General features: G+C 35.5%; 1 protein-coding gene across 5 annotated transcripts in view; it reads left to right on the forward strand.

Annotated features, from left to right (window-relative positions):
* The window catches only part of LOC106050768 (protein timeless-like), a 59,973-nt gene that overhangs the window by 4,417 nt on the left and 30,173 nt on the right, over nucleotides 1-25,383 (forward strand). For 4 of the 5 annotated variants that reach the window (XM_056011850.1, XM_056011849.1, XM_056011851.1 and 1 more), the window contains exons 2-6: nucleotides 3,384-3,693; nucleotides 19,499-19,593; nucleotides 22,535-22,593; nucleotides 23,816-23,984; nucleotides 25,223-25,350. In XM_056011850.1, the coding sequence (XP_055867825.1) occupies nucleotides 3,603-3,693; nucleotides 19,499-19,593; nucleotides 22,535-22,593; nucleotides 23,816-23,984; nucleotides 25,223-25,350 (542 nt within the window). In that variant the 5' untranslated portion in view covers nucleotides 3,384-3,602. Of the gene's footprint in view, nucleotides 1-3,383; nucleotides 3,694-13,485; nucleotides 13,626-19,498; nucleotides 19,594-22,534; nucleotides 22,594-23,815; nucleotides 23,985-25,222; nucleotides 25,351-25,383 lie in introns of those variants that run through there. The other variant, XM_056011852.1, reaches the window with a different exon arrangement.

The following is a 25,383-nucleotide window of genomic DNA, read 5'->3' on the forward strand; positions in this document are numbered from 1 at the left end:
ATAAGTTGAATAAGAGATATAAAGTCTAGAATCTATTCTATCACTATCACACTATTCACTATCAGTGACAGGACAGTGGTATCAGTATCACACTATCAATAGTTTTTAATACCATCTATTTGTACTTGTAGATTCTAATAATTAATTATTATTGTAATTTTTTATATATAATAATTACGATCATCTAATATATGATTATATAATATAGATCTAGATCTAGTATATAGAATACTAGTTAAAGTCTAGTATAATAATATAGACAATATATTATATAGTCAATATTTTTCAATATAGTATATACTCAGTATATTAAGAATATTAAATATCTACCATATATTATATAATATATTTAACTAGATATAGATCTATATAGTAAGTACAGTAAAAAATTAGTATATATTGTATATTGATAGATATTGATCTGATCTTGATATTAGATCTAGATTCTTGTTTAACTTAGACTTAAGATAGACATCATATTCATAGACAATATAATGGACAATCATATCATATATGATATATCAATCATCATACTCGGCATACACTGCTACTCATATTCATAGACTAGAGTGATATACTGAAGTGTAGATTATCAGTAATCAGTATAGATCTAAGATCTGTCATCTAGAAATCTAGATCTAGTACCTGTACTTTAGACATTACTTTTTTTTTAAACTTTAAAATAGTTTAAAATTAATTAAATTTATTATATTCAGACCTAGATCTGATTAATATCAATAACGAGACTATGTCTAATAATATCATTTGTCTAGATCTAGATAGAGTGATAGAGTTATTATACCCTATGGGGCTAATGAAGTAGAATGTAAGTATTAGTCAATAAACAACCATTTACAGTTTAAACCCACCATATAATTATAAGTGACAAATGTCTTTGATAATGGTGACCAATGTAATATTAATCTAGGATTAAATGGATATTTCAAAGAATTGCTCAACTTTAAATAGCACTAAGCAAGAAAGCAGCTGTATTGACAGGATTGTTCAGAAATAATTTATGGAGCAGACACACCTGACTGGTGTGAATACATTAATAGGACAAAAACACTTCTTCATTTTGATGGAACTTGTATAAATTATGTGGTAAAACACTTACTTTTTGAGTTGTCAAAAATTGACTTTGGATTTTTAAAACTCTTTACCTTGTTACTCATATACCTGTACATCAGACGCACAACACAATAATGACTAGACAATTCACCAATTAGGATTTGTTAAATATGAAACCGCCGCAAAGTGCAAATTAATAAACTTGTACGCTGACTGCAGATCTCGGGTAGAGGATCCTAGCCATGGAACTAAGAAACTACTGAAAAATCATAGGAATCACTTACAAGGATTGCATCACAAATGAAGAGATTAGAAACAGGGTTAATACAGAATTAGGACCCCCGATCACCTGCTAACCACTCTCAAAAATTGTAAACTTGAATTCTGTGTGCACATCACAAAGTCCTCAGGGCTGGCAAAGAACTTCTTTTAGGGAGCAGTACCAGGAAAAAGAAGAAGGCAGACAGAGAAAGGGATTGGATGACAACATCAAAGAATGGACAGGCCTGTAATTGAATGAAATCCTACCCAAGGCAAAAGACTGAGAGGAATGGAGAAAGACGGTTGACAGATCTTGTGTGGTGCCTCAAGGGTCCATTAGGCTAAAGGAAAAGTGAAGGTGAACCAGTTGGGCCGTTGGCGGTCTTGACTGCAATTGCTGTGAGTTTCTTGTCCAATTCTCTCTTCATCATGTTATACAGGGGTGTAGCTAGGAATTTTCCATCGTTTGGGGGCTCGGGAGCTTGACCTCATTGGGGGTGCCTTCATTTTGCATATTATTTAATTTTTAATGTAAAAAAACACTATTTGGGGGCCCCCTCAAGTGGGGTCTCAGAGGGATTTTCAGATTCCCCCCTCTTCTCCCCCACCCTAGTTATGCCAATGATGTTGTATGTAGAACAAAAAAAAAGCAGTAAAAAAAAACTTCACACTTAAAAAGATTTTTTTCCCTACAGTTTACTCACAGTGACTCTGATTTTAAATTCAGGAACATTTTCTGAAACCCAAAAGTGTAAACATTTAGAGCAGTCCAAGAACATTCCCTCAAAGAAGAAGGATATTCATAAAGACAGCCCTAGCATTTTGTTTGGATTCTGTTTTGGCGAAGAAGCTGTATACACGTCTCTCAGAAAGAAAAAAAAATCCAGTTAACTTTATTTTGGATTGTCCATCTTCATTTGGACAAGATAAGGCTGCATGACAGTATGCAGGGCTTAGTTCTCTTTATCTTTTCTTTGTATTATCAGTGGTAATGACTGATCTACATAGTGCACCATAATGTCATGTTTATTTTTACTTTTATAAAAGTGGCTTTGAACCTGTTGACAGTAAAAATTGTATATTATTGTATTACAATTATCTCAATACTTGGGTGCCTCAGATACCAGGACATTATAAAGAAATATTTTAATTTGAGCACCCTTAAAACACAGTTTGACAGCATGGATCCTAAGAAGGTACTGGGTTTAACTTTTATCGGGAAGTAGGACTGATTGCTACATTTAATTAAAAATTAATTATAGTCAATTTGGGACATTGTCCATATAAATAAAATAATTAAATATAAATAAATAAATATATTTATATATGTATATACAAGAGATTCTTATTACCTTATTTACAAAAATGTAATACCTGAATTATAAACTTATGTTAGCACTTAAAGAGTAACTTGTATAGCTTCCTACTCGACTTCTTGAACAGAGGAGTGAGTCCCTGAAGTGCTAAGGGCACATCATGGCCTAAATTGTGCCGATGTGCCTGAAAATCTAAAATCAAAATCTAAATACATGGGAACCTTAGAAAGCAACTGTAATATTACCTTTTTTTTTATACCTTACATATTTATATTTAGCTATATTATTGTATTAAAATTATCTCTATACATGGGAGCCATTATTTGTAGTACTTAACCCTTTAGGTGTTCTTTTGCTGAAGTAACAAATTAAGGGAAGTAATTTTGTTTTATCAGTTTTTATGCATTTTATGTTCTTATTTTTAATGCTAATTAGATCTTGTGCAGTGAATTTTGATGTTGAGGCTTAATGATATATTATAATATAAATGTCTCATATGAACTGAATCTTCATTATATATTACACGCTTGCTATCTTGATTAGTGACACTGTGTAAAACTCTAAATGCTTAATGACATGTCATAAAATAAATGTACTGAAACTTTATTTTATATTACAAGATTTCTATCTTCATTATTGACACAATGTACAATTCTAAATGCTTAATGACATGTCATAATATAAATATGAACTGAATCTGAATTTTCTAATGCATATTTTTTTTTTAAATTTCAGAGTTTCATGACCACAGCAAATGTAGATTCATCTAGAAAACATTTTATAATATTAATTAGATAAAAAAAAATGACTTGTAATTTAATAAACATACACACTGCTATAACCTGTGATAATTAAGGCTTAAGAATTAAATACAAAAGTGATTTCATTCCTCACTGGAAACAGTTTTAAAAGATAAAAAATTTCTGCTGCAATATTTGAACACTAAGACAGAAAATGGAGTGGAATATGATGGAGCCCACAGGTGTGACATACATCCTTGGTGACTTGGTGGAGGATGTCTACATTCCCAGTGATGAGTGTGAAGGTAAGGCATTTTTTTTTTAACAACTTATTTTAACATTTACACTCAAAACAGCCTATTTATACATTTACTATTTAAACAACTTGTTTATACATTTGCAGTTTAAACAACTTTTTTCTCACCATCTTAGGTGTACGATTAGATTGATTTTAGGTTTTGTTTGATAGTTGATTAAATAACAAAACTACGCAATCATTCCATCAAGCACATAAACATTCAAACCAGGATAAAACCATTCCAACTGCTGCAAAAAAACCCAAAAACAAACAAACCCAACGTTTTTTGTGTTTGTTTTGTGACATTTTCAACAGGACCCATAGTTTTTCTTGACGTTTTGATTATATGTAAAAGTACAAAAACATTATGAACCAGTCTAAAATAAAACAACAAAAAAAAAAAACAACAAGAAGACTCTCTTTGTGCTATTTATGTGGAATTCTACAGAAAATTAGAATGTATCTGTTTCTTGTTGCAAACTATTGCAATATTTATTTTATATAAAGCGTTTCAATGTCTATATTGTTAAATGATGATTCATCATTATTAAAAAAAACCAAAACATATATTTATACCTTAAAAAAAAAGGGGGGGGGAGCTCTATCTTGTTTCTATCTCTGTTATGTCTTTTTTGTCTTTCTTTTCTGATAGATAAATTAATATCTAGCCAAATATAGACTTAGTCCACATATATTTGCCTTAGGATAAGTCAAGGAACCATCTTGTACCTTTTTTGGCTCTGGATTAAAAAAATAGCAAAAAAAAATAAAATTCCCGAGATTCACATTATGGGGAAAAAAAATCCCACTTTCTACCACTGATAATTAGCACTTTGTGACATCTGATGACTTAGAGATGGTAGTCTGTTCATTTTGATTAGCTTAAGGCTTTAGTCTTCATTTCTTAGTATATCGCAGGCTATTGAGTGAGTCATCTAAGAAAGTTTCAATTCCACTAGAGTTAACAAACCTGTGGGGGGAAAAAAGAAAAAGCAAAATATAAAAAAAAATAAAAAATACTTTAATAAAAAAAACAAGACAACTCCTCCTTGATACAGCTGACCTTTGTAAGAGCAATTATTTTGCTCATTAATAACTAATGAATGTTAGATTTTTGTTTAAAAAAAAAAAAAGGAACATTTTCTACCCCCCTCCTATTCCTCCCCCTCCTGTTTTTTTTTTAATTTGAGAAAAAAATCCTTGCTAAGTAAATGTATACATCTACCAGAGTTTATAAAAATTATAATAGGCATGTAGATCCGGACTTAGCACGACTGGGCGAAAAAAATGTTCTTAAAACTTCTATTGAATTATTCAACTCTGAATAGTGCCTACGTGCGTGGTGTCTGTTCAAGATAAAGATGGTCAAGACCAAATTTAGTTTTAGAAATATTTGGCAAGTGTGGCCGGTCAGAGAGAAATTCTTTTCCCAAAGAAATACATCAACTGTCAAATTTCGAGTAACGTCTTTAGAGTTCCATCGTTGTTGTTTAAAAATCTAATATTCATTAGTTATTAAGAGAAAAAAAATCGCTCTATTAGGTGTATATAAAGGAGGTGTTGTCTCAAAAAAAAAGAGCATTTTTAATGTTTTTCTTGTTAAATGATCATTGTTTATGAATTTCCTTCATGTGAAATGCATGAGATTTACAAAGGCAACGTTCTTGCTCATTTGTGACTATAGCTTGAAAAAAAAAAAGTACAAGGCTGATCAAGGACTTACAATTACGACACATTTAGTGATCATATTAGTATTGTAATCATGAGCTAACAGTTTGTCTCTGGAACTAGATCTGAATGAAGTTTTGTAAAATGTTTTACATGTTTCGGATGTTCCTTCAGAGTTGAAGATAGTTTACTTCCTAGTCCAAACCTCCCGCAGGACGACGGGGGATGGGAGCGGGCAGGGTTTGAACCCTCGACCGTCGATAAATCCGAACGACAGTCCAGCGCTAACCGCACGGCCAGGCAGCCAAGTGGTCGTCTCCTTTCCATTACGACTAAAACAGAAAGATTTAAAAACTTGTTCATCCCACTTTCGGTCAGAGTGTTACAAGATCATTTGTCGTCATCGAGAAGTACATAGAAGTCTAATTTATAAAGCGCTGGTTGTGATTTCTATTAAAAAAAAACATATATACATAATACTCCTTACATTCTATGTTATATATTAGATAGAAATGTTTCTCAAACTTTTTCTTCCTTCCCTTCCATTTTTGTATCCACATAACAAAAACATATGCGCCCCCACCCCCTTTTGTCAGTACTACGTGCCTCTCTAAGAGGCCGCGCTCCACAGATGTAGAAACTCTGGTTTGTGGTCTACTGCAGTGTTTCCCAAACCTTTTTGCCTTATCGGAACATTTCAACACTTCGCACATTATGAATATTTAGCGGAACACTTAACATATTTTTTTTTTAAAAAGAGAAATTAATACACTTAGTGGCTAGTTAGTTATTCCAGTAGTTCTTGGAACACCTATTCAGGCCTCGCGGAACACAGTTTGGGAAACACCGGTCTACTGTAGTGCAAGAATTGTATCGCTGAAGGGAGTCGCTGTATAAAAACGTGAGACTCCCGACAGACACTTTATGTCACGAAGCTGAAATAAATCATTAAAACTCGGAATTGTAAAAATAATTGTTTTCCATAGACGTCCTTGATCTTGACTTTTTTCCCCTAGCAGCGCCACAAACACGTGCTTGGCTGAAGCGTGTGCGAGCGGACGGTTAGCGCTAGAGCACTGATATTTTATCGACTTTTTTTTTACATCTGCAGCAATGCTTTCTTTGCCTCTTGTCTTGTCCAGATGTTCTTCTAGTTCTTTTTAACTCCTCTCGATTGTGTCCACATTGACTTGCATTTCTCCCTTGTTTTAAAATGCTTTGAACTCTTTCTCTCCGGATTGACGATACCATCGTTGATTTGACCTCAATTAAAATTAATGTTTGACTGTATAAACTTGACTTTGTGTTATAAAAAAAAGAGCATGCATTCCTCTTTAATTCTAGACCAAATCAAACATTTCATGACAATAATTAACGTCAAAGTTATTCAAGCTTAATCATAACAGGGTAGAAACAAAATACAAATGAGCAAAATGATGGATTCCGTCGGAACGTGGAGATTAATTTCGGAGAGAAAGAGTTAAATAAATCTGTAGTTCTTTCATGGTGTCATACATTTTTTGTACAAATAGAATTTCGTATTTAGTCTGTTTATTTTAATTTAATACTTGTTCCTTCTATTCATAAGCTTTTATAGCAATATAGAAAGATCACTATACAGTAGAAAGTCGGATCAGTATGGAACAGAGTCTCTCCAGATAACCGAGAATATTATAAACGGTCAATTTCACCGACAATATCGAGAAAATTCCTACGGGGGTATAGCGCCGTACGTAAATAAAAAAAAATTAAAGTAAAATATACAGGGGAACAAAGCGTTATACGTAGTAGCCTACCTTTATTCAAAGTAATAAGCTATGACCCTTTCGCTTCACATCAGCAAGACCATTTAGATACCGTAATGTAAAAGGCAGTCCGGATATTTCACGTTCCGGATAACCGACATTTAAATAAACGACGTTCTACTGTATGCAAAACCGTTGTAGACTAATAGTGCAAACCTTTGCTGACTTCAAATATTGATCTTCTCCAGCTGTCGTGATACTATTTTAACATCTTTCGTTTGATGGAGTCTTTGATTCCATCTTGTATGATTCATTACAGACAATCCTACGAGGAAGAATAACTAATGAATGTTAGATTTTTGTTTAAAAAAAAAAAAGGAACATTTTTTACCCCCCTCCTATTCCTCCCCCTCCTGTTTTTTTTTAATTTGAGAAAAAAATCCTGGCTAAGTAAATGTATACATCTACCAGAGTTTATAAAAATTATAATAGGCATGTAGATCCGGACTTAGCACGACTGGGCGAAAAAAATGTTCTTAAAACTTCTATTGAATTATTCAACTCTTCAAATATTGATCTTCTCCAGCTGTCGTGATACTATTTTAACATCTTTCGTTTGATGGAGTCTTTGATTCCATCTTGTATGATTCATTACAGACAATCCTACGAGGAAGAATATAATTAAGTCCTACGCGTATCGATGTGCTAATCTAGTTGTGAATGTTGATAAGAGACAAACTCTGCTAAGTCATTGGTTTTCCTGGCTGATTCAGGCAACCCGTTCCGTGCTTTATGAGTATTTTATAAACATGCACACTAAGGTAACTCTATCTTCGTCTTTTTTATGCATTAAAATATCTTATTTTTAAGGGAGAATTTCCTTAAAAGTTAGTATTTTAAACTATGGAGGAGCGGTGGCTGGGCGGTAAAGCGCTTGGCTTTCCCGGTTCGAATCCTGGTGAAGACTGTGATTTTTAATTTCGGGATCTTTAGTGCGCCTCTGTCCACCCAGCTTCAATGGGTACCTGGCATTCGTTGGGAGAAAAGTAAAGGCGGTTGGTCGTTGTGCTGGCCACATGACACCCTCGTTAACCGTGGGCCACAGAAATAGATGACCTTTACACAAATTCTGAAAGGGGAACTTTTCTTTTCACTTTATTTTAAACTATTAAATTAAATTAAAAAAAAATCATAACTGAATTTCAACATTTAAAAAACTCGCACTTGAGAGCCAACCGGGTTCCCTCTAACGACGTGTGCCTTTGAAGCCTTTTTTGTTGTTGTTGTTGTTCCTCTAGCTGTCTGTTCGATATCAACGTATTGTTACAGACATATAGAAGGAGCTACAGTGAATTGAACTGGGGATGTTTTCTCGTTTATTCTGTCATTACTACCATATAGTGAATAGGAAAGCCCCCCCCCTCCCTTTTGCTCCCCACCCAAAAAAAAAAAAAAAGAAAGGACCAGCTCTCATCCGAATTTCAAGAAAAATGATACGTGTTACACGCACTCCCGATATGACCAACCAGAGGTGTAGTTAGCAAAACGTACGCACGGGGCAAGAAACTCTATCCGCCCCCACCCCCCTCCAACCATTTTCCATGAACATCACTTAGAAATATAGGCTTATAAATAAAAAGTACTGGGTTAGGGTTAAGGTACAACAGAATGAGGCAACCAATGTCCCTGAAGCTAAAGCATTGGGACTAATGAAACTTTGTGGAGCGTCACCAGAGATTGCCGACCATGTCCTTCAAAGCTGCATACGCTATCGAGAGGCCCGAGCAAGACGCTGGCCTCAAAACACCCTTCTAGAAGAAAAACGTTATGAAGAGCTTCCTGATCTGGAGACCACTGGGCAGTTCATCCCAGATATAGGACTAGTCATAATGACCCTCCAATATAAAACTGGGAACTCAGAAGAAAATGATGATGAATACCACAAAAAAAAAATTATATTATAATTAGAACGCATTAACATTTTCGGATCGATCTTATAGACAACTATATGTAGGCTACAGCCATGGTTCGACCCAGAATCCCAGTTTTCCGCGAGGAAGATAAATGCCATGTTCGAGCAGTCTTCAATCTAATAGTCTCGTTAAGGAGCGGATCGATCCGAGATTATTCCTTATCTGACGGAATGTCAACAAAACAGAAATGGCCTTGAACTTAGCAGACGAGTTTTCTTTGCTCGTTCAACATCGCCTTCTGGAGCCCCCCCCCTTTTCCCCCTCTACCCCTCTCCCTCCCTCCCGAGTTGAATGTCACATGGACTCTTGAGATCGTTACATGATGGATCTGAGCACGTGGACTTCACACGACAGAGGTCTAGAATTCTGCAATAAGAAGCTGGCACGAGAGAGGGAGCCCCCCCCCCCTCCCTCCTTGCAGTTATAATAAGCGTAATTATGTTTTTAATTTTTTAATTTTCGTATTGGACAAAACATCGCAAAAATGTAACACGCATTTTAATACTAATAAAGATAAGAATACTCTGTAGTATCCTTAAGATAATTTGTCTCCCAATGGTCGATATTGCTTATCTTCTCTTAACAAGCAAATTATTTGGGTCGAAAGTTAGTTTTTCCTTGTATATTGCAGATCTTTATTTACTATACATCTGCGTGGAAACAAAAACCTTCTGGGTGAAACCTGGACTCGGTTCTTGAAAACGGTTCTAACGATTTTCGTAGAAATTAGACAGTTGATGTATATCGTTGGGATATAATTACTAGCTCGTTGGCCACTCTAGTTTGACCCTTATAATTTTTCAAAGCAAAAAAAGAAATACATTTAAATTTGGCAAGAGAACTAGAAAATATTTATTTTGAGTATTTCTGCATGTGTGCCCTGTTGATTCAAGAGTTTCATAAATTAACTCTTTCTCTCCGTAATTATTTACCACATTCTGATGGAATCAACGTTTGTATCGTCGGTTAGGAGAGAAAGAGTTAATGTTCAGGAATATTTGCGCACCGTCTTCAAAGTCTAGGGAGAGAGCCTGTCATTGCAAGATTACAAAGTCTAGTAGATCTATACATTCGCTTAACCAAGATTCCTTCTCTCTCTCTCTTTCTCTCTCTCTCTCTCTCTTTCTCATCTATATAATATATCTATTAATATTGCTGATGATTTGCTTGTACTTACTGACATTGACACCCGTGACACTGCCGAGTGCTGACATCTTAAATAATCGTAACTAAAGAAAGGGATTCTGCTGCTTCACTCGTCACGTGCTTGTAAATGGCGGCTTGCCGCTGGAAAACTTAAACAGACCATGAAACCTTTCAAAATGTATCACTAAACAAATCCTTGTCAAGCAATGCTAATTCGTATTCTCCAATACAATAAAACTATGTGCAGGAAAGAAGCAGAACAACTTTTTCACAATTTTGTGTCTTCTGCAAAGTTTTTTTTTTTTTAATATTTTTTTAACACTCTGTATAATAATGTAGGTTATCACAAAACCGACATTTTTTTTATGCTGGCTTACGTTTTTTTAGCGGCCCCTGAAAGGGGCAAAGACGCTATTAGTTTTGTGTGGAATATCGTCCGTCCGTCCCGTTTAGATCTCGTAAACTAGAAAAGAAAATCCGACATCATAATATTTTAGACCATTCAAAGTTCTGATGCAACGGCTACTTTTTTTCTTTTCTGAAAGCGAAAAATCTAATTTTTTAAACCACTTATGCAAGCAGTTTTTTTTTTCCAAAAAAATACACCACTTTTAATATTCACTATTAATAGTAACAAACACGGGAGGCTTTTTTAGTAGGGGAAATGACCATTTACCATATTTATACAGACATTTATGCAAATGGTTTTAGATTTTTTGTCAAAATTTTTTTTTCGTTTGTATTGCCAAGTTAAGTAAGTTCTGTCATACTAACTACTACATTTACAAAAAAAAAAATGTCTACTTTTTTTTTAAAGAGAAAAAAAATCTATTTAGTATACATATAAGTTGGACATAATTTAAAACAACAATTAATAAGTAGGTTTTCAAATTATCGCGTGAACTGCAGCGATGACCTACAGCCATAAAACACTTAAGGAAATTTTTTTTTTTTTACGGAAATGTTTTTTTCTTGAGGATTTGAATAAGAGATTGACAATTATAACAATTAGATATTTATTATAAGACATCAGCTAGGCCAAGTTCACATCTAACTTCACTTTCACCTATTCTTTGGTCTGCTGTACCGCTGGGGCACCACACAAGATCTGTCAACCTTCTTTCTCCATTCTTCTCTGTCATTTTATCTTTGATATAATTTCATTCTGATGTTCTTTTTGAAAATACTGAAACCTGACTTTTTACCTGCCCGAGTGGACCACTTTGGGGGCCGATTGTGAGTTTGTGTTTCCACACAAACTGTCATTGTAACCTTGTTATTATCTTATTTTAAAATGAAAGATGCTTTCTCATATATTTTTTTTGTTAATGGTGAATTAGACTTAGGTCCTCCCGCACCGTTCGGCGCACTGGGCGGCAAGCTGTCTCCACAAAGATCGGTCACTGGCAATGTCTGAAACCTCTTCCCACCTGGTGTCCACTGTTCTGAGGTCCTTCATGAAAGTGTGGCACCAAGTTATACGAGAATGTCCCTGTTTGCGATTTCCTCGTATTGGCATCCATGTCATCACATTTTTGGTATGCTTAGTTCGTTTTGTCGGAGAACATGTCCCGCAAACGTCATGCGACGCTCTGTCACAACCTCACTAAGTGTTCGACTCCCAGTTCGGCATAGGATTTCCCTGGTTGCTCCTTAGCCCGGGTAGTTGAAGCTCCTTAGCTAGGGAAATAAATTTAAACACCTGCTGCCTTGCAGATGATCTTGGTTGATCAAAGGCTGTGGGAGCACACCCAGAAAGAAAAGCAGGCTGATGTCGAATTCAATGGGCCTCTTGGCGCATAACACATTGACACGCAACCTCATCCATGTTGAAGTTAAATCAGGTTTTAACTATAACATAATTATAACACTTTTTTTTTTTGTCTGGAAGCTTTGACTCTTTCTTATTTCACTAACATCTATTAAAAAAAACAAAACATTTTATCAGAAGTGGATAAACTGTTGGTTTATATCTGAACGTATCATAAAGCTACGCCTCTCTGGAGTCGAACAAGAGAATGATACCGAGTTCCTCTTGTTCCAATTATCACGTTTTCTGCATGACCCGGCGTGTCCACGTTACCAAAATGTCAGTAATTTCTCCAGGGCGAAGAAGTCGCATGGTTCCATATATAAAGTATGGCATCAGGACATTATTTCCTCATATTTTTACTTGAAACGTTGGCTCTTTTATGTGTGTGCATAGAAAATATATAGAAAATAATAGAAAATAGAAAATAAAATGCATCCATGCTTAGAGATATTTCTCTAACGTAGAAGTTATTCAGTTAGTATTTTTTTTTATTGTATCTTTTTAGTTACATTTCTGTGTTCAATTTTATTTGGAGTTGTGTACTTATTGTACTGGGTTATTCTAATATGCAGTGGTGTGCATTTTGGTGGATTAGTCAATGTTATATTACTGGAAAAACTACATTTGTTGTTCATAGTCCCTTTTTTTAAAAAATTTATGTAGTTCAGTTTTTTTTAGGACGAACACAGTTGAGGATAGGAGGCGCGGTGTTAGAATGGTAAAGCGCTTGGTATCCGAACCGTAGGTCTCAGGTTTGAATCCTGGTGAAGACTGGGATTTAAATTTCAGGATCGTTAGAGCGCCTCTATTAAAAAAACACATTATTTAAAAATATAGCATTCCTTTTATTAAGAGCATAATAATCGCTCTTACTAAAATGTATCAGCTTCTTAAAGGAGGCATTGTCTTAAAAAAGCAAACAAACTTCTTTTTTTTTTTATGTTACTTCTAGGTGCATCGTCAATGATAGTTGATTTGGGCGGATAAAACACGCACCATTACCTCTGATGGTACTCTTCAGTGGCTCTTAATGACTTACACTGTACCGAGTATCAGTGATCTCACGTGTTGTCTTGGAAACAGTTTCAGCATTGAACATTCCCTTACGGCGATCTACGGAGCCAAAGAACTGTTTGCGTGCAATGTTGCAATGTCTAAGCACTCTTCTCCTAATTCTGCATTCTTTCCAGATGAGCTCCCCTCGCGATCGAACGTCGACAGTGTTCAGGAGATAAAAAAAAACAAAAAAACAACAGAAACAAACTCCCACCACATTGATTTGGTAAATATTCCCCCCCTCTCTCTCCCTACCTGTATTCCTTACTACAGTTGACAGTTTGATGGTGCTGGGTCGGTGGCTGTCGGAAAGATAGCGATTATCTGGTATTTGCCAATTTTTTTTCCTTTTCGACGTCTAGAACTTGTTTTAAGGATGGAGTATCCGGAAAGCTTCCTTCTTGTGTTAGCAGACGTTTCAGGCTGTGGTTGTTGAAAACTAGCTTACTGTTGAGTTGCGCAGGATTGTATGATCGCAACACAAGCTCCATATAGATTGTGCTGTTCTGTACGCGGCTGTATTGTTCTTTAGAAGAAGGTAACAGCAAATAAATATTTACATGCATATGATCCTAATTTATGTATCTTGACTGGTTACCGATCTCTGGAATTGTTCAAATCTGTTATTTGATTTAGCCTTGCTCTTCGGTGTCTCTTGGACCGTTGGGGCACTGTTATGGAATGTTTGTGTATGTTTGTTGGGGCATTGTTATGGAATGTTTGTGTATGTTTGTTGTGGCACTGTTATGGAATGTTTGTGTATTTTTGTATGGTGACGGCTGAAAGAGGTTAGCGATTTGTTGTGAATGATGCAACATAGGCGTGTTAGACACGTAGTTAGTATTTTTAGTTCATTAAAGACGCACCATAATTGACGGACTTTGAACGCGACTAGTGACGTTATGACTTAGGTGGGTTAGAGGCTACTTAAGAGACATAAAATCAGTTGGTGATAGGATCTCGTAAGGGTAAGACGTATTTATTGACAGAGACATCCACTGTGGCCTTTCATTGGATTAAACCTTTCATCCGAACTGCTAGGCTGTGTTTGGACTCGTCTTTTTACGTGTTAAAACTAGATGTGTCTGTTAGCTTGTTGGTTCATCGCATTGAAATACACCCGCACAAGAAACCCAGACATCTGCAGAGTAGTCTGTCGGAATCAGAGAGGCATCAATTGACTATAAGACAAATAGGCATCATCACAGGTGGCATTGTCGTCACTATTCTTCTGTCTTTTGCCAGGGCCACAGTCTCTTATCTAGACAGGCCCTTCTATCACTCAGTGACGTTCTCCCTCTTGCCCATTCTTTCTCCGTCACTTTGTTCACACATTTTTGTTTTGTTTTGTTTTAATTCAATGTTTAAATCCTCAATTGGCGAGGTCGAAATGACACAAGAAAAAACATTCGAAATGCTTTAAAAAAAAAAATCGAAGCTTATATTTAGCATCATTGTATCCATTATTTTGGATCAGTCATGTATTAAATGCACGATTTACCTAGACAGAATAAATCTGTGCGATTAGAAATAGTTTTGACCAGTTGTTTTTGTTTAGCCTTATCGATGTACTTTGATCCTGTTACGTGTCTGGATAGTTATGAAAAGGGGGGGGGAGAAAAAAAAGAAAGGGGGGGTTATCTTGGTGAATGTTTACACGATCGTTCTTTTAAATGCATAAACAAAATGTTCACTCAGGTCTCAGGAGTCCTCAAGGGGACGGACTATTTCAACTCAGGCCACCACATCTGTCAAGTACGATTTCTTTCCCTTTTTTAAGATACCAAACAAAATAATTAATAGCAATAGTTAATTAAATAATTGTTTTTTGTTAAAATTGATTCTTTTGTTGTCAGTTGAAAGAAATAATTGTGCAAAATTTCAGCTTAATCCGAGGTTGGGTGTGGGAGAAATAACGCGTACAATCTTTTTACAATACAGACAGACAGACAGAGTGAGTTGATTTAAGCTTTGTAAAAAATAAATACAATTATCACAAAAAAAGACACCAGTTTACAATTATTTACTAGAACGGTTGTAATTTGGATGTATTTATGGATTTAATCCTTTTATTACGTTTTGGCATGTCTTTATCTCCCACTTCCCATTCTCAGATCAAGTTGAATTTTCTAAAAATTATTCATAGCCCACGATAATACACGAATCAATCAAAAAAATTAACCAATTAGTTAATCATTTAGTATGAATTAATTAATTTAGTTTCATATAGCAGAAAGGGAGCTAAACCCTGTAATTTTCAGATAAATGGCAGTAATTGGCGTTTCTTTACCTTAAATAAGCTTTGTTTTAAAAAGTATTTTTTTTTCATTGCTTGTTGTTTTTTGTTAGCGACATTTCAAGAAGTTTTGTATTCACTTAGTTTATCTTCGACAACTCCTCTATGGTCTTTAGAGTTGCGGTTCCCAACCGTCTCCCACTTGAGGACCACTCTTCGCCTGTTTTACATTCACTTATTTTATCTTCGACAACTCCTCTATGGTCTTTAGAGTCGCGGTTCCCAACCATCTCTCACTTGAGGACCACTCTTCGCCTGTTTTACATTCACTTATTTTATCTTCGACAACTCCTCTATGGTCTTTAGAGTCGCGGTTCCTAACCGTTTCCCACTTGAGAACCACTCTTCGCCTGTTTTACATTCACTTATTTTATCTTCGACAACTCCTCTATGGTCTTTAGAGTCGCGGTTCCTAACCGTTTCCCACTTGAGAACCACTCTTCGCCGGTCGCGAGCTACCATAGAAGACTTTGCTCCGGGCGCATCCGGAGCCCGACAGATGACTCCGTTCCTTTCTAATTAAATTTGCTCACGTCACATCGCCTTTGTCTACAAAGAAAGAGTATCGGAAAGGCTATCATTGACGTCTTTCAACAGCAGGGAAATAACTTTTCTATATTTAAAATCAAAAGAATTGGTTATCGATCTATACACAATGACAAATTATAAGATTGTCGATAATGTGGGGGAGGGGGGTTCACGATAAACTAAACAATGTCAGGGTGTTGTTGGCGGTCGTTGACTTGTAGCACCAAACTGCTGGTAGACAACTAAACCGCTGTAGGCGTAATGTTAATAATAAAGCTTCAAATAGCTTGAATAACTAACTTCCTTGTGAACACAACTAAATATAAAGTTTAGGATAATATAGACAAAATCAAGTTGATATGAGATAGAACAAATGTACACTTTAGTGATACTTTTTTTTTTTAAAGACAAGATCATCTAACACACTACAATAATAAAACCTTCCAGTCTCACGTTCTGGGGGTCGTCTCGCCCAACTAAGACCAATGACGACAATGCCACCTATCTTGCATCATTCAGAACCTATCTCTAGCTTCTTCCCGCCGTCGCCATAGAAACACATGAACACACACACTCCATAACACAAGGACGCTACATTGAAGGTCAAATGTTGCCAACCAAATCCAGTATGAGCTGTAAACGGAACTCTTAGAAAAGTTGATCCTGCATTTACTTTATCAACAGTCCCGAACAAGACTCTAGCCGCCCCCAAAACCCTCTCATGGAACAAAAACTATACGGAGAACTGCCTGATCTGGAAACCACTGCGCGGTTTATCTCAGATATAGGATTACTGATCTGAACCCTCCCCCCCCCCCCCCCCCGACATGTAAAATGAGAACGAAGAAGAAAAGATTCTGCATTGATTAAAAAGTGCATACAATTATCGTATAATTAAAAGAAGAAGCTTAGCGACACTGCCATTAATTCTGTACCCCGGATAGTAATAACGCGGTAGATAGCCAAGGGCTTTACAAATACTCAGCCGCACTGTTAGTGTAGACTTAGTGCAGTGCTGAAGTACAGTAAGTAAAGGTCATCTGTTTCTGTGGCCCACGGTTAACGAGGGTGTCATGTGGCCAGCACAACGACTAACCGCCTTTACTTTCCCCTAACTAATGTCAGGTATCATTAGATCTGGGTGGACTCAGAGGTGCCCAGAGATCCCGAAGTTGAAAAATTCGAGTCTACACCAGGATTCGAACCCGGGATCTTCTGAAAGAAGTGCGGCTAAGAACAGACATTACATTGCTTTATGTCCATAGACAGTGACTGCTCACAGTATAAATTAAAGACAGGTCATGTTGTTCTGTACCTAATAAACTCGTGAAAGTAAACTACTTATGAATAATAAACGGACCCACCATCCTACGACGACCTCCTTCTGAGAACTCAGTGTTTGGAGCCAAAGCACTAATGGACAGTGACTTTCTCTCTCTCTCTCTCTTTTTTTGGCGCAAGCTTTTACTAGAGTTTAATGGATCAGTAGCCAGGTATATCTGTCAATTGACTCTGAAATATACAGATCTTACTTAGAGTGTACCTTCTAGACTGAATGCTAATTGTAAGTGTGCTTTTTAAAAAAAAATTACTTTAAAACTTGTATTGATATATTTAGGTCAATAAAGACACAGTTTTTAAATATAAATATGTAGATAGATATACATAGAATATATATAAATATATATAGAGAGATTGACCCTTATTTTTTCATTAAATTAATGTAGTCAAATAGATCAAATCTATTTTTTTTTGTTTTCTTTTTGCACTTTAAAAACATTTCTTTATATTTGATAATTATCTAATTCCATGCGTAACTATGGAGTTGTGGTGGCTGAGTGGTAAAGCGCTTGGCTTCTGAGCAGGATGTTCGGGTTGGAATCCTGGTGAAGACTACGATTTTTAATTTAGGGATCCTTAGAGTGAGCCCACCCAGCCCTAATGGGTACCTGACATTTGTTGGGGAACTTTTGTTCCAGGACTAATTCATGCGTTTGTCTAAAATACTCGACAGTTTGACGGACCGAAGAATACAAGATAGCTTTAAAATCTGGTTCCATTTGTTAACTAGGCAAAAGACTTAAATATTGATATTTATCTTTTTCAATTTATATTTGATTTTTATTTCTGTCTGACGTCACACATTTGACCTTACCCTATTTGGTTGGCTGGCTGTTGGACCTTGCCCTATTTGGTTCTGTATTAATTAGTTTATATATATTCTTACAACCTAGACATATTAAGTAAAAGATTCCTTCTACGTGACAATATTCCGTGCCGCATCTGTTTCGTTGGTTCTATTTTGAGAGTTAACGACGGTGTCACGTGGCCAACAAAACGACCAACCGTCTTTACTTCCCCAATGCTTAGCAAGTACCCATTACAGTTGGCTGGGCTCTGGGCTGCTCTTAAAACCACAAGGCTCAAAAGCTCAATCTTCACCGGAATTTGAAGACCCCCCCCGCGGGCTAGAGGTCAAGCACTTAGCCACTAAGCCCACAAAGTAGACATTTAATACAAGCAGAGGTGTAGCTAGAGAGGGGAGGGAAGAATTTGAAAATTCCCCTGGCCCAAATTAGTGTTTTTTACATTAAATATTAAATGTTACACAAGATGCAGGGTCCCCCAAATGATGGCAAAATTCCTAGCTACGCCACTGAATACAAGAGTCTATAAAATGTATCGATATTGCTGTTTGACTCATCATATCAGGTTTGATTTCACTTTGGTCTAATAACAAAAGTAATTTAATTTTCTTTCACAGTTTTAAAGGGCTTTTAAGTAAAAAAAATACTTGTAATTGTTTTATTCTCTTGAATTGAGTCACACATTTTTTTCATTCATAGATTGTATTCCATACATCTTTAGTTTGCACATGTACAGCTTTTTTTCTTCTGCCCCTGATGCCTCAGCATTTGTGTGTCTTCATCCTGCTTGTTGTCATTGTTCTAAACTCAACTGACAGGCGGACTCTGGCTCAGATCTCCTTTTTTTTGGTTTAAGAACAAATCTCTGTGCCGTTTGTTTCATCATTTGGAAGTTATTTACTGTGAGCAGAGTTGGGATTATTTTAACTAGTCTGCATACACTGTAAACACTAGTTTAACCCTAGTTTAACTCTAGTTTAACTCAGGAAACTCCAAGCAAGTTTGTATATTTGACAGGTAGATGTAATAACTTTCAGCCCATGTTATAGTTTTTCAACTACACTATTTTGAAACTTGATTTTATTTGTTTACAATGTAAATGAAGTCTTACTAAAGATTTGACTTATTTGTTTACATTGTAAATGAAGTCTTACTAACGATTTGACATTTGTTGACAATGTAAATGAAGTCTTACTAAAGATTTGACTTATTTGTTGACAATGTAAATGAAGTCTTACTAAAGATTTGACATTTGTTTACAATGTAAATGAAGTCTTACTAAAGATTTGACTTATTTGTTTACAATGTAAATGAAGTCTTACTAAAGATTTGACTTATTTGTTTACAATGTAAATGAAGTCTTACTAAAGATTTGACTTGTTTGTTTACAATGTAAATGAAGTTTTACTAAATGTTTGACTTTTTTTTTTGTTTTTTCAGAAGTTCTTGAGGAGATGATTGATGCTTTACTGAATGAAGATAAAACCACACTTGAAGTTAGAAGACGCATGTCCATTGAGCAGGTGGTGGAAAAGGTCAGTCTTATGCATTTTACAAATACTTCTCAAAAACTAAGAAAACTTGAGATAGGGCAAAGTAATTGTGAATATACAATATTTACAACATATTTTTATTAAATTATATAAATTTTTACTATTTCTACTATTTGAGCTACGAATGGACCTTATTTTTAATAACTTAGCTGTATAACATTTAGCTGTATATGTATTATATCTCAACTAATAAAACTTGATATGACTTTGTGAACAAAACTAAATATAAATTTTATTATAATACAGACAAAATCATGTTGATACTAGATAAAATAAATGTACTAGACTTTTGTCCTGACAATGCCACCATCATTCACAACCAATTTTTACAATATTGTCTCACTGTCACCATAGAAACACACACACACAGTCCATAACATCCTAACAGTACATATAGATCAGTGGTTCCCAAACTTTTTTGTCTCGTAGACCCCTTGCCATGTTTTTAAGTTTTCGGTAGACCCCCCAGCATTTTTTTGAAAATTCATTAACTTCAGATGTGCTTTTCTCACTGATTACTATGCGCATATATTTATTGATGACATTCAAAGCAAAATAAAATTTAATATGCATTACAAGAAGTAACTAAGCAACAACAACAACAAAAAAACGCCTATTGGTGGGCAGCTTTGATAATAAAATGTCAATCTTGGGCTTCAATTTAGTTCGGGTTAACATTCTATCTTCTCGATTAGATGATGTCTGACTGATTTAAATTTGGAAAGTAAGAAAATTTATCATTGTCATTGTATGCTTCATTAATTTAATCCTCACATAAAACACTGAGATTATGCCTTCGTGTTCATCAAATTTAGGTTATCACATTGTAGCTGCAAGTTAACCTCATTCAATTTATGAAACAAGTTTGTGTCACATTGTAGCTGCAAGTTAACCTCATTCAATTTATGAAACAAGTTTGTGAAATAGACTATGTCCGATTCCCTTTTAATGTCTGTGTTTTAAAATAGGATCTTAGCAACCAAGAACTGAGAAAAAATAGTGTCAAAGATAAGCCTTTTGAAAACTATCATACTTCAGTGTGAAGGAGCAATTGATCAAAATTTCAGGCAAAAAGCAATTCTTTATGAATTTCTTGATTCATAACAAAAATATAATAATACCACTACATTATCAGGCAAGGTTAACTAGTCCAGCTTTTTAAAAAAGTAAATCGTAATAACACGATAACCATCCATTGTCCAAAACTCATTACACCTTTGAACTGTTATTGTTGGTTAGAGGAATTTTTAATGATATCAGATATAGGATTGTGTAAAACAGATTGTAAAACCTCTTCAATGGTTGGCAAAGTCAATATTTTGCTTATAGTGTGCAGTTTTTTAGAGTTTGATTTAAGCCTAAGTAAATATATTGTAAGACGCTCACAAACCTATTCTCTTCTATGATGTTTAATCAACATTTTTCTACTGTGGCTTAATTCTGAATTTAAAAGTTTTCAAAAGTATTTCAAATCTTAATCTATTTTATTTCATGTTGACTTTTCTCGATGTTCCAGCTTCGATGGTTTCATAGCGACATAGCTTCAAACTTTGTTACATAAAAATAAAGAACAAATGCAATAGTTGTTCAACAAAGAAAGAATGAAGCCAAATTTTTAATAACCAACAAATTTACGGTCAACATTTTATTTTATAGACTTGGCCATGTAAATGATTACTTTCATGTAGACACAATTAAGGTATTTAAAATAATACATTAAAATCTTTAAATAAAAAAAAATCATTCCACTAACAGGGTTGAAATTCAAAGGATTAACTAAGGTACAAATCATGTGTGAACGAGTCAATTTCATGAATGGACATGCTTCAATGAGATCCGCCTTCGTAGACCCCCATGAACAGGCCATAGACGCCCAATTTATTTTTTCACTTCCATAGACCCCTTGGAAGTCCTCGTAGACCCCTGGGGGTCTATATAGACCACTTTGGGAATCACTGATATAGATGTTCAAAGGGGGTCTATCTATCACTTGCATTATGTAGTCATCAGAATGGCTATTATCATTTACATTTCTTCACCTGTCCTCTAAATCAAGATGTCACAAATGGAATACATATTTTATAAGTATTTTGTTTTTACAGTATCATCTCCATAAGAGTTGCATTTGTAAGGAGCTTCAAAGCTTCAAAAAATTTTTTTTTGTTTTCTAAAAGTCATACAATTTTGTGTTATTTTTCATAAATAATTACAGATTCGTGGTAGTCAAAACAAATATTCCTTTTATTTTCTCTGTGGGCGGTATGAAGCCCTACATGAGGCTTGTCTGGCCACTGGTCTCACAGCACTAGGTTTTCTATGTACTCGGTCTGTGAATCAACAAATGTCTGGGATACTGATATGTGGTGTCAGCTTGTTTGCTGTTTCTTTTTTTGGACTATGTGGGTTAATTATTGTTCTTTTTCTGTGTTTATTTCTTTGGGTATAAAGTCAGGGGCAACCATTCCATATACGCCTTCGAGAAATACTCACCGATACTTAGTAATTACACACATGATAACATTTTTCGACGACCATTTTAAAAAAATTTTTGTTTACATTAAAAAAATAAAATAACGATTGTAGACTTGAAATTAACAATTCATTTAAAAAATAAAACAAAGTAATTTTTCTTTCTGTTTTCTAAATTAAAAAAAAAAAATCTGCTGGGTCTAAGTAGTTCACAGAAAACTGTTTGACATATTTGACCCCAAAGACCTTGACATACATACTTCAAGGAACTTCTACAGTTGTAATATTTTGAAATTTGTTTTTTTATTTAAATAAAGCTTCAAATAGAAAAGTGCTCTGGGAAGGGTATTAGTATTATTATTATTTTTTTAAATTAATGGTTCAAACACACAGTCTTTAAATAAAACCCTATTCTCATTAAATAAAATGACATTTTTGTGTTTGCTATTTGCAGGATCTTTTGCCTTTGATGAAAGTTTGCAATGATGACGAAATATTTGGAAAAATTGTTAGGTGAGTTCTTGTTTTTTTTTGGGAAAAAAAAAGGTTTTGTTAAAATTAGTGTTAAAATAGTCTCTGCTTTTTTAAAAATCTCAGCTAACCCATGCTGGTGGAGATTTTTATTGAGGTTAAAAGAATTTAAGCATGAAAGATAACAATTTATTTAAAAAACTAAACAAAATAAAGTTCCTGTTTCAGAGCATGCAGTCTATAGGGCAGATGATGTAAAGTCATCTGTTTCATTCAGTTCCCCCTTTCAGACCTTCCAATCTCCTGGGCAGATGATGTAAAGGTCATCTTTTTCTGTGAACGATGGTTTAAGGGTTGTCTGGTGACCAGCACAATGACCAACCGCCTTTACTTTTCCCCAACTTATGTCAGGTACTCATTAAAGCTGGGTGGACTCAAAGCGCCCAAAAGTAAAAATCCGAGTCTTCACAAGGATTTGAAACCAGGACTCCTTTACCTCTCAGCCAACACACCTCCATCTGTTTCTGTTGACCAAGGTTAATGAGGCTCTCATATCGCCAGCACAAGGACATACCACCTTTCTCTTCTTAAGTAATTAACCTCAGGTTCCAATACGGCTGAAGATTTTTTTACTCAAGACAAAAGACATTATGTGGAACTTCTTTTTGTTTTGTTTTATAAGCTTAAAAATTCCTTCGGATATGAAGATTATTATGTCTTTTGCTCATTGGGATGGCAGGAGATGGTAGCGGTTTGGCTTTAAACTGGAACCATCAGAACAACAGTTTCTGAGCACATACCTCATGACCAGGCACCAATCCCTGCTTGCATTTAACTCTAAAAGAATACCTGACATCAACGAATGTAAATGTTAATTTTTGTTTTGTTTTGTTGGTCATACATTACCACTTTGAATCTTAAACTTAAAAAAACTCCAACTACTTAGCTTTTGAAGTCATATGATCTTGTAAAATGTTTGTTTGTTTTACATGTTTCGGATGTTCCTTCAGAGTTGAAGATAATTACTTCCTAGTCCAAACCTCCCGCACTACGACGGGGGATGGGAGCGGGCAGGGTTTGAACCCGGGACCATCGATAAATCTGAACGACACTCCAGCGTGCAAACCGCACGACCAGGCAGCCATCCTTCTTCTGCCAATAATCACTGGTTTATTATTTCTATGTTGAAGACAAAGCTTGAACTCTTTTTTTAAATCGTGGTTAGGTTTAAGGCTTAACTTGACCTCTTGTTTATTGTCTCTAGGTTGATGGCTAACCTGACACTGCCTCTAGATATGTGTATCTACACACCTTATATGAATGACACTTATGCTAATGAAGTGAATAATCTCATAAGTACCACAAAGAACCAATGCACTGACCTAGACTTTCTCAAAGCACTCAGTGCTAACATGAAAGACATATTGAAGAAAGTAAGTCCATATTGGTTACTTATACTTTGGATAAGCCCAAGAATAAATTCATACTAATAATTATAGACACTTCAACTATATCTATCACCAGTGGCATAGCTAGGAATTTGCCATCCTTTGGGGGCCCGGGGGAGGGGGGGGCTTGACCTCTTTAGGGGCCCCTGCTTTTTGTCATTCGACATCATGACATGAGATAACGGTGTAATATTTAATGTAAAAAAAATAATTTCAAACACTCAAATGGGGGGCGCCCCTCAAGTGGGGGCAGGGGGGGATTTTCAAATTCTCCCCCCCCCCCAATCCCCCCATCATAGCTACGCATCTGTCTGTCACCAAATGTTTTGACTGTCATTAGAGTTGAGACAAGGCCTCTTGCAACTCTAAGCCACTGGAAGTTCCCCTCTGAAAACAAAAGCAATCTTTCTGTCTGATATGCAAGCAGAAGCAAATTTGTTTCACCTGTTGTTGTTTTTTTCTAGAGGCCCTTATCCTAAGACATTTGGGCTCGAGGCAAGGCCAAAGGCTGAGCACCTCAGCAAGACCCTCTACGTATACTTCTCTGCACCACATTGTCCTTTTTGTCTCCTTTAAACAGACATTTCCACTCAGGTCCTTTGTGCATAGTTATTTTTTTATTTGTTTTATTTCTATGTGGTTTGTTCAGCTTATACTTTCACTTACACTAACACACAAGACTAACAGGTTAACGCATCCTCATCCAGACCATGTAATACTGTTGAGCAGTCAAGGTTTAATACAAAATTTCTGGGAAAATAAAAACTTAGTGGTAATCCAAATGTCATAAATAAAGTCATGCAAACATATAAATGAGTTTTATAAATCTGAATATGTTCAATTCTTTTTAATTCAATCAACATAGCTTGATGATGTAACAGAATTTAAGTGTATCTGAGACCAACCATTATAGAAGGCTTGAACACAAACCTGCAACGTCACAACCTGTTGGCAGTTAGACCAATAGCTCATTGCCACGTTACATGTCTGAACGGCATGGCAGCGAGCTATTGGTTTAAACTGCCCACAGGTTGTGACGCTGCAGGCCAGTGTTGAGCCCATCTGTAACGAATGGTCTCGATGTATCTCAGTTTTATTGAAATACTTTTCTGTTGTGCTACCTAATGTAGTGCTTCTAGAGCACAAAGCTGAGAAAAGATAAAACACTTTATACAGCATCATGTTCATCTCAAATGCCCTTCATTCCCATCATTCCATTTTAGGAAACTTTAGAACCAGCTGACTGCCAGTGTTTAAACCACTGCTTGCTGCTGCTTCGGAACTTGGTTCACATTAAGCCCGGAGCTAGTAATACTCACCAGGCCTCTCTAGTGCACCAGTGCCTCATCAGGTTAGTGTTTAAGTTCAACCTCCCAAAAAGTGT

The sequence above is a fragment of the Biomphalaria glabrata genome, chromosome 15, assembly GCF_947242115.1.
Source record: "Biomphalaria glabrata chromosome 15, xgBioGlab47.1, whole genome shotgun sequence".
Classification (NCBI taxonomy): Eukaryota; Metazoa; Mollusca; class Gastropoda; family Planorbidae; genus Biomphalaria; species Biomphalaria glabrata.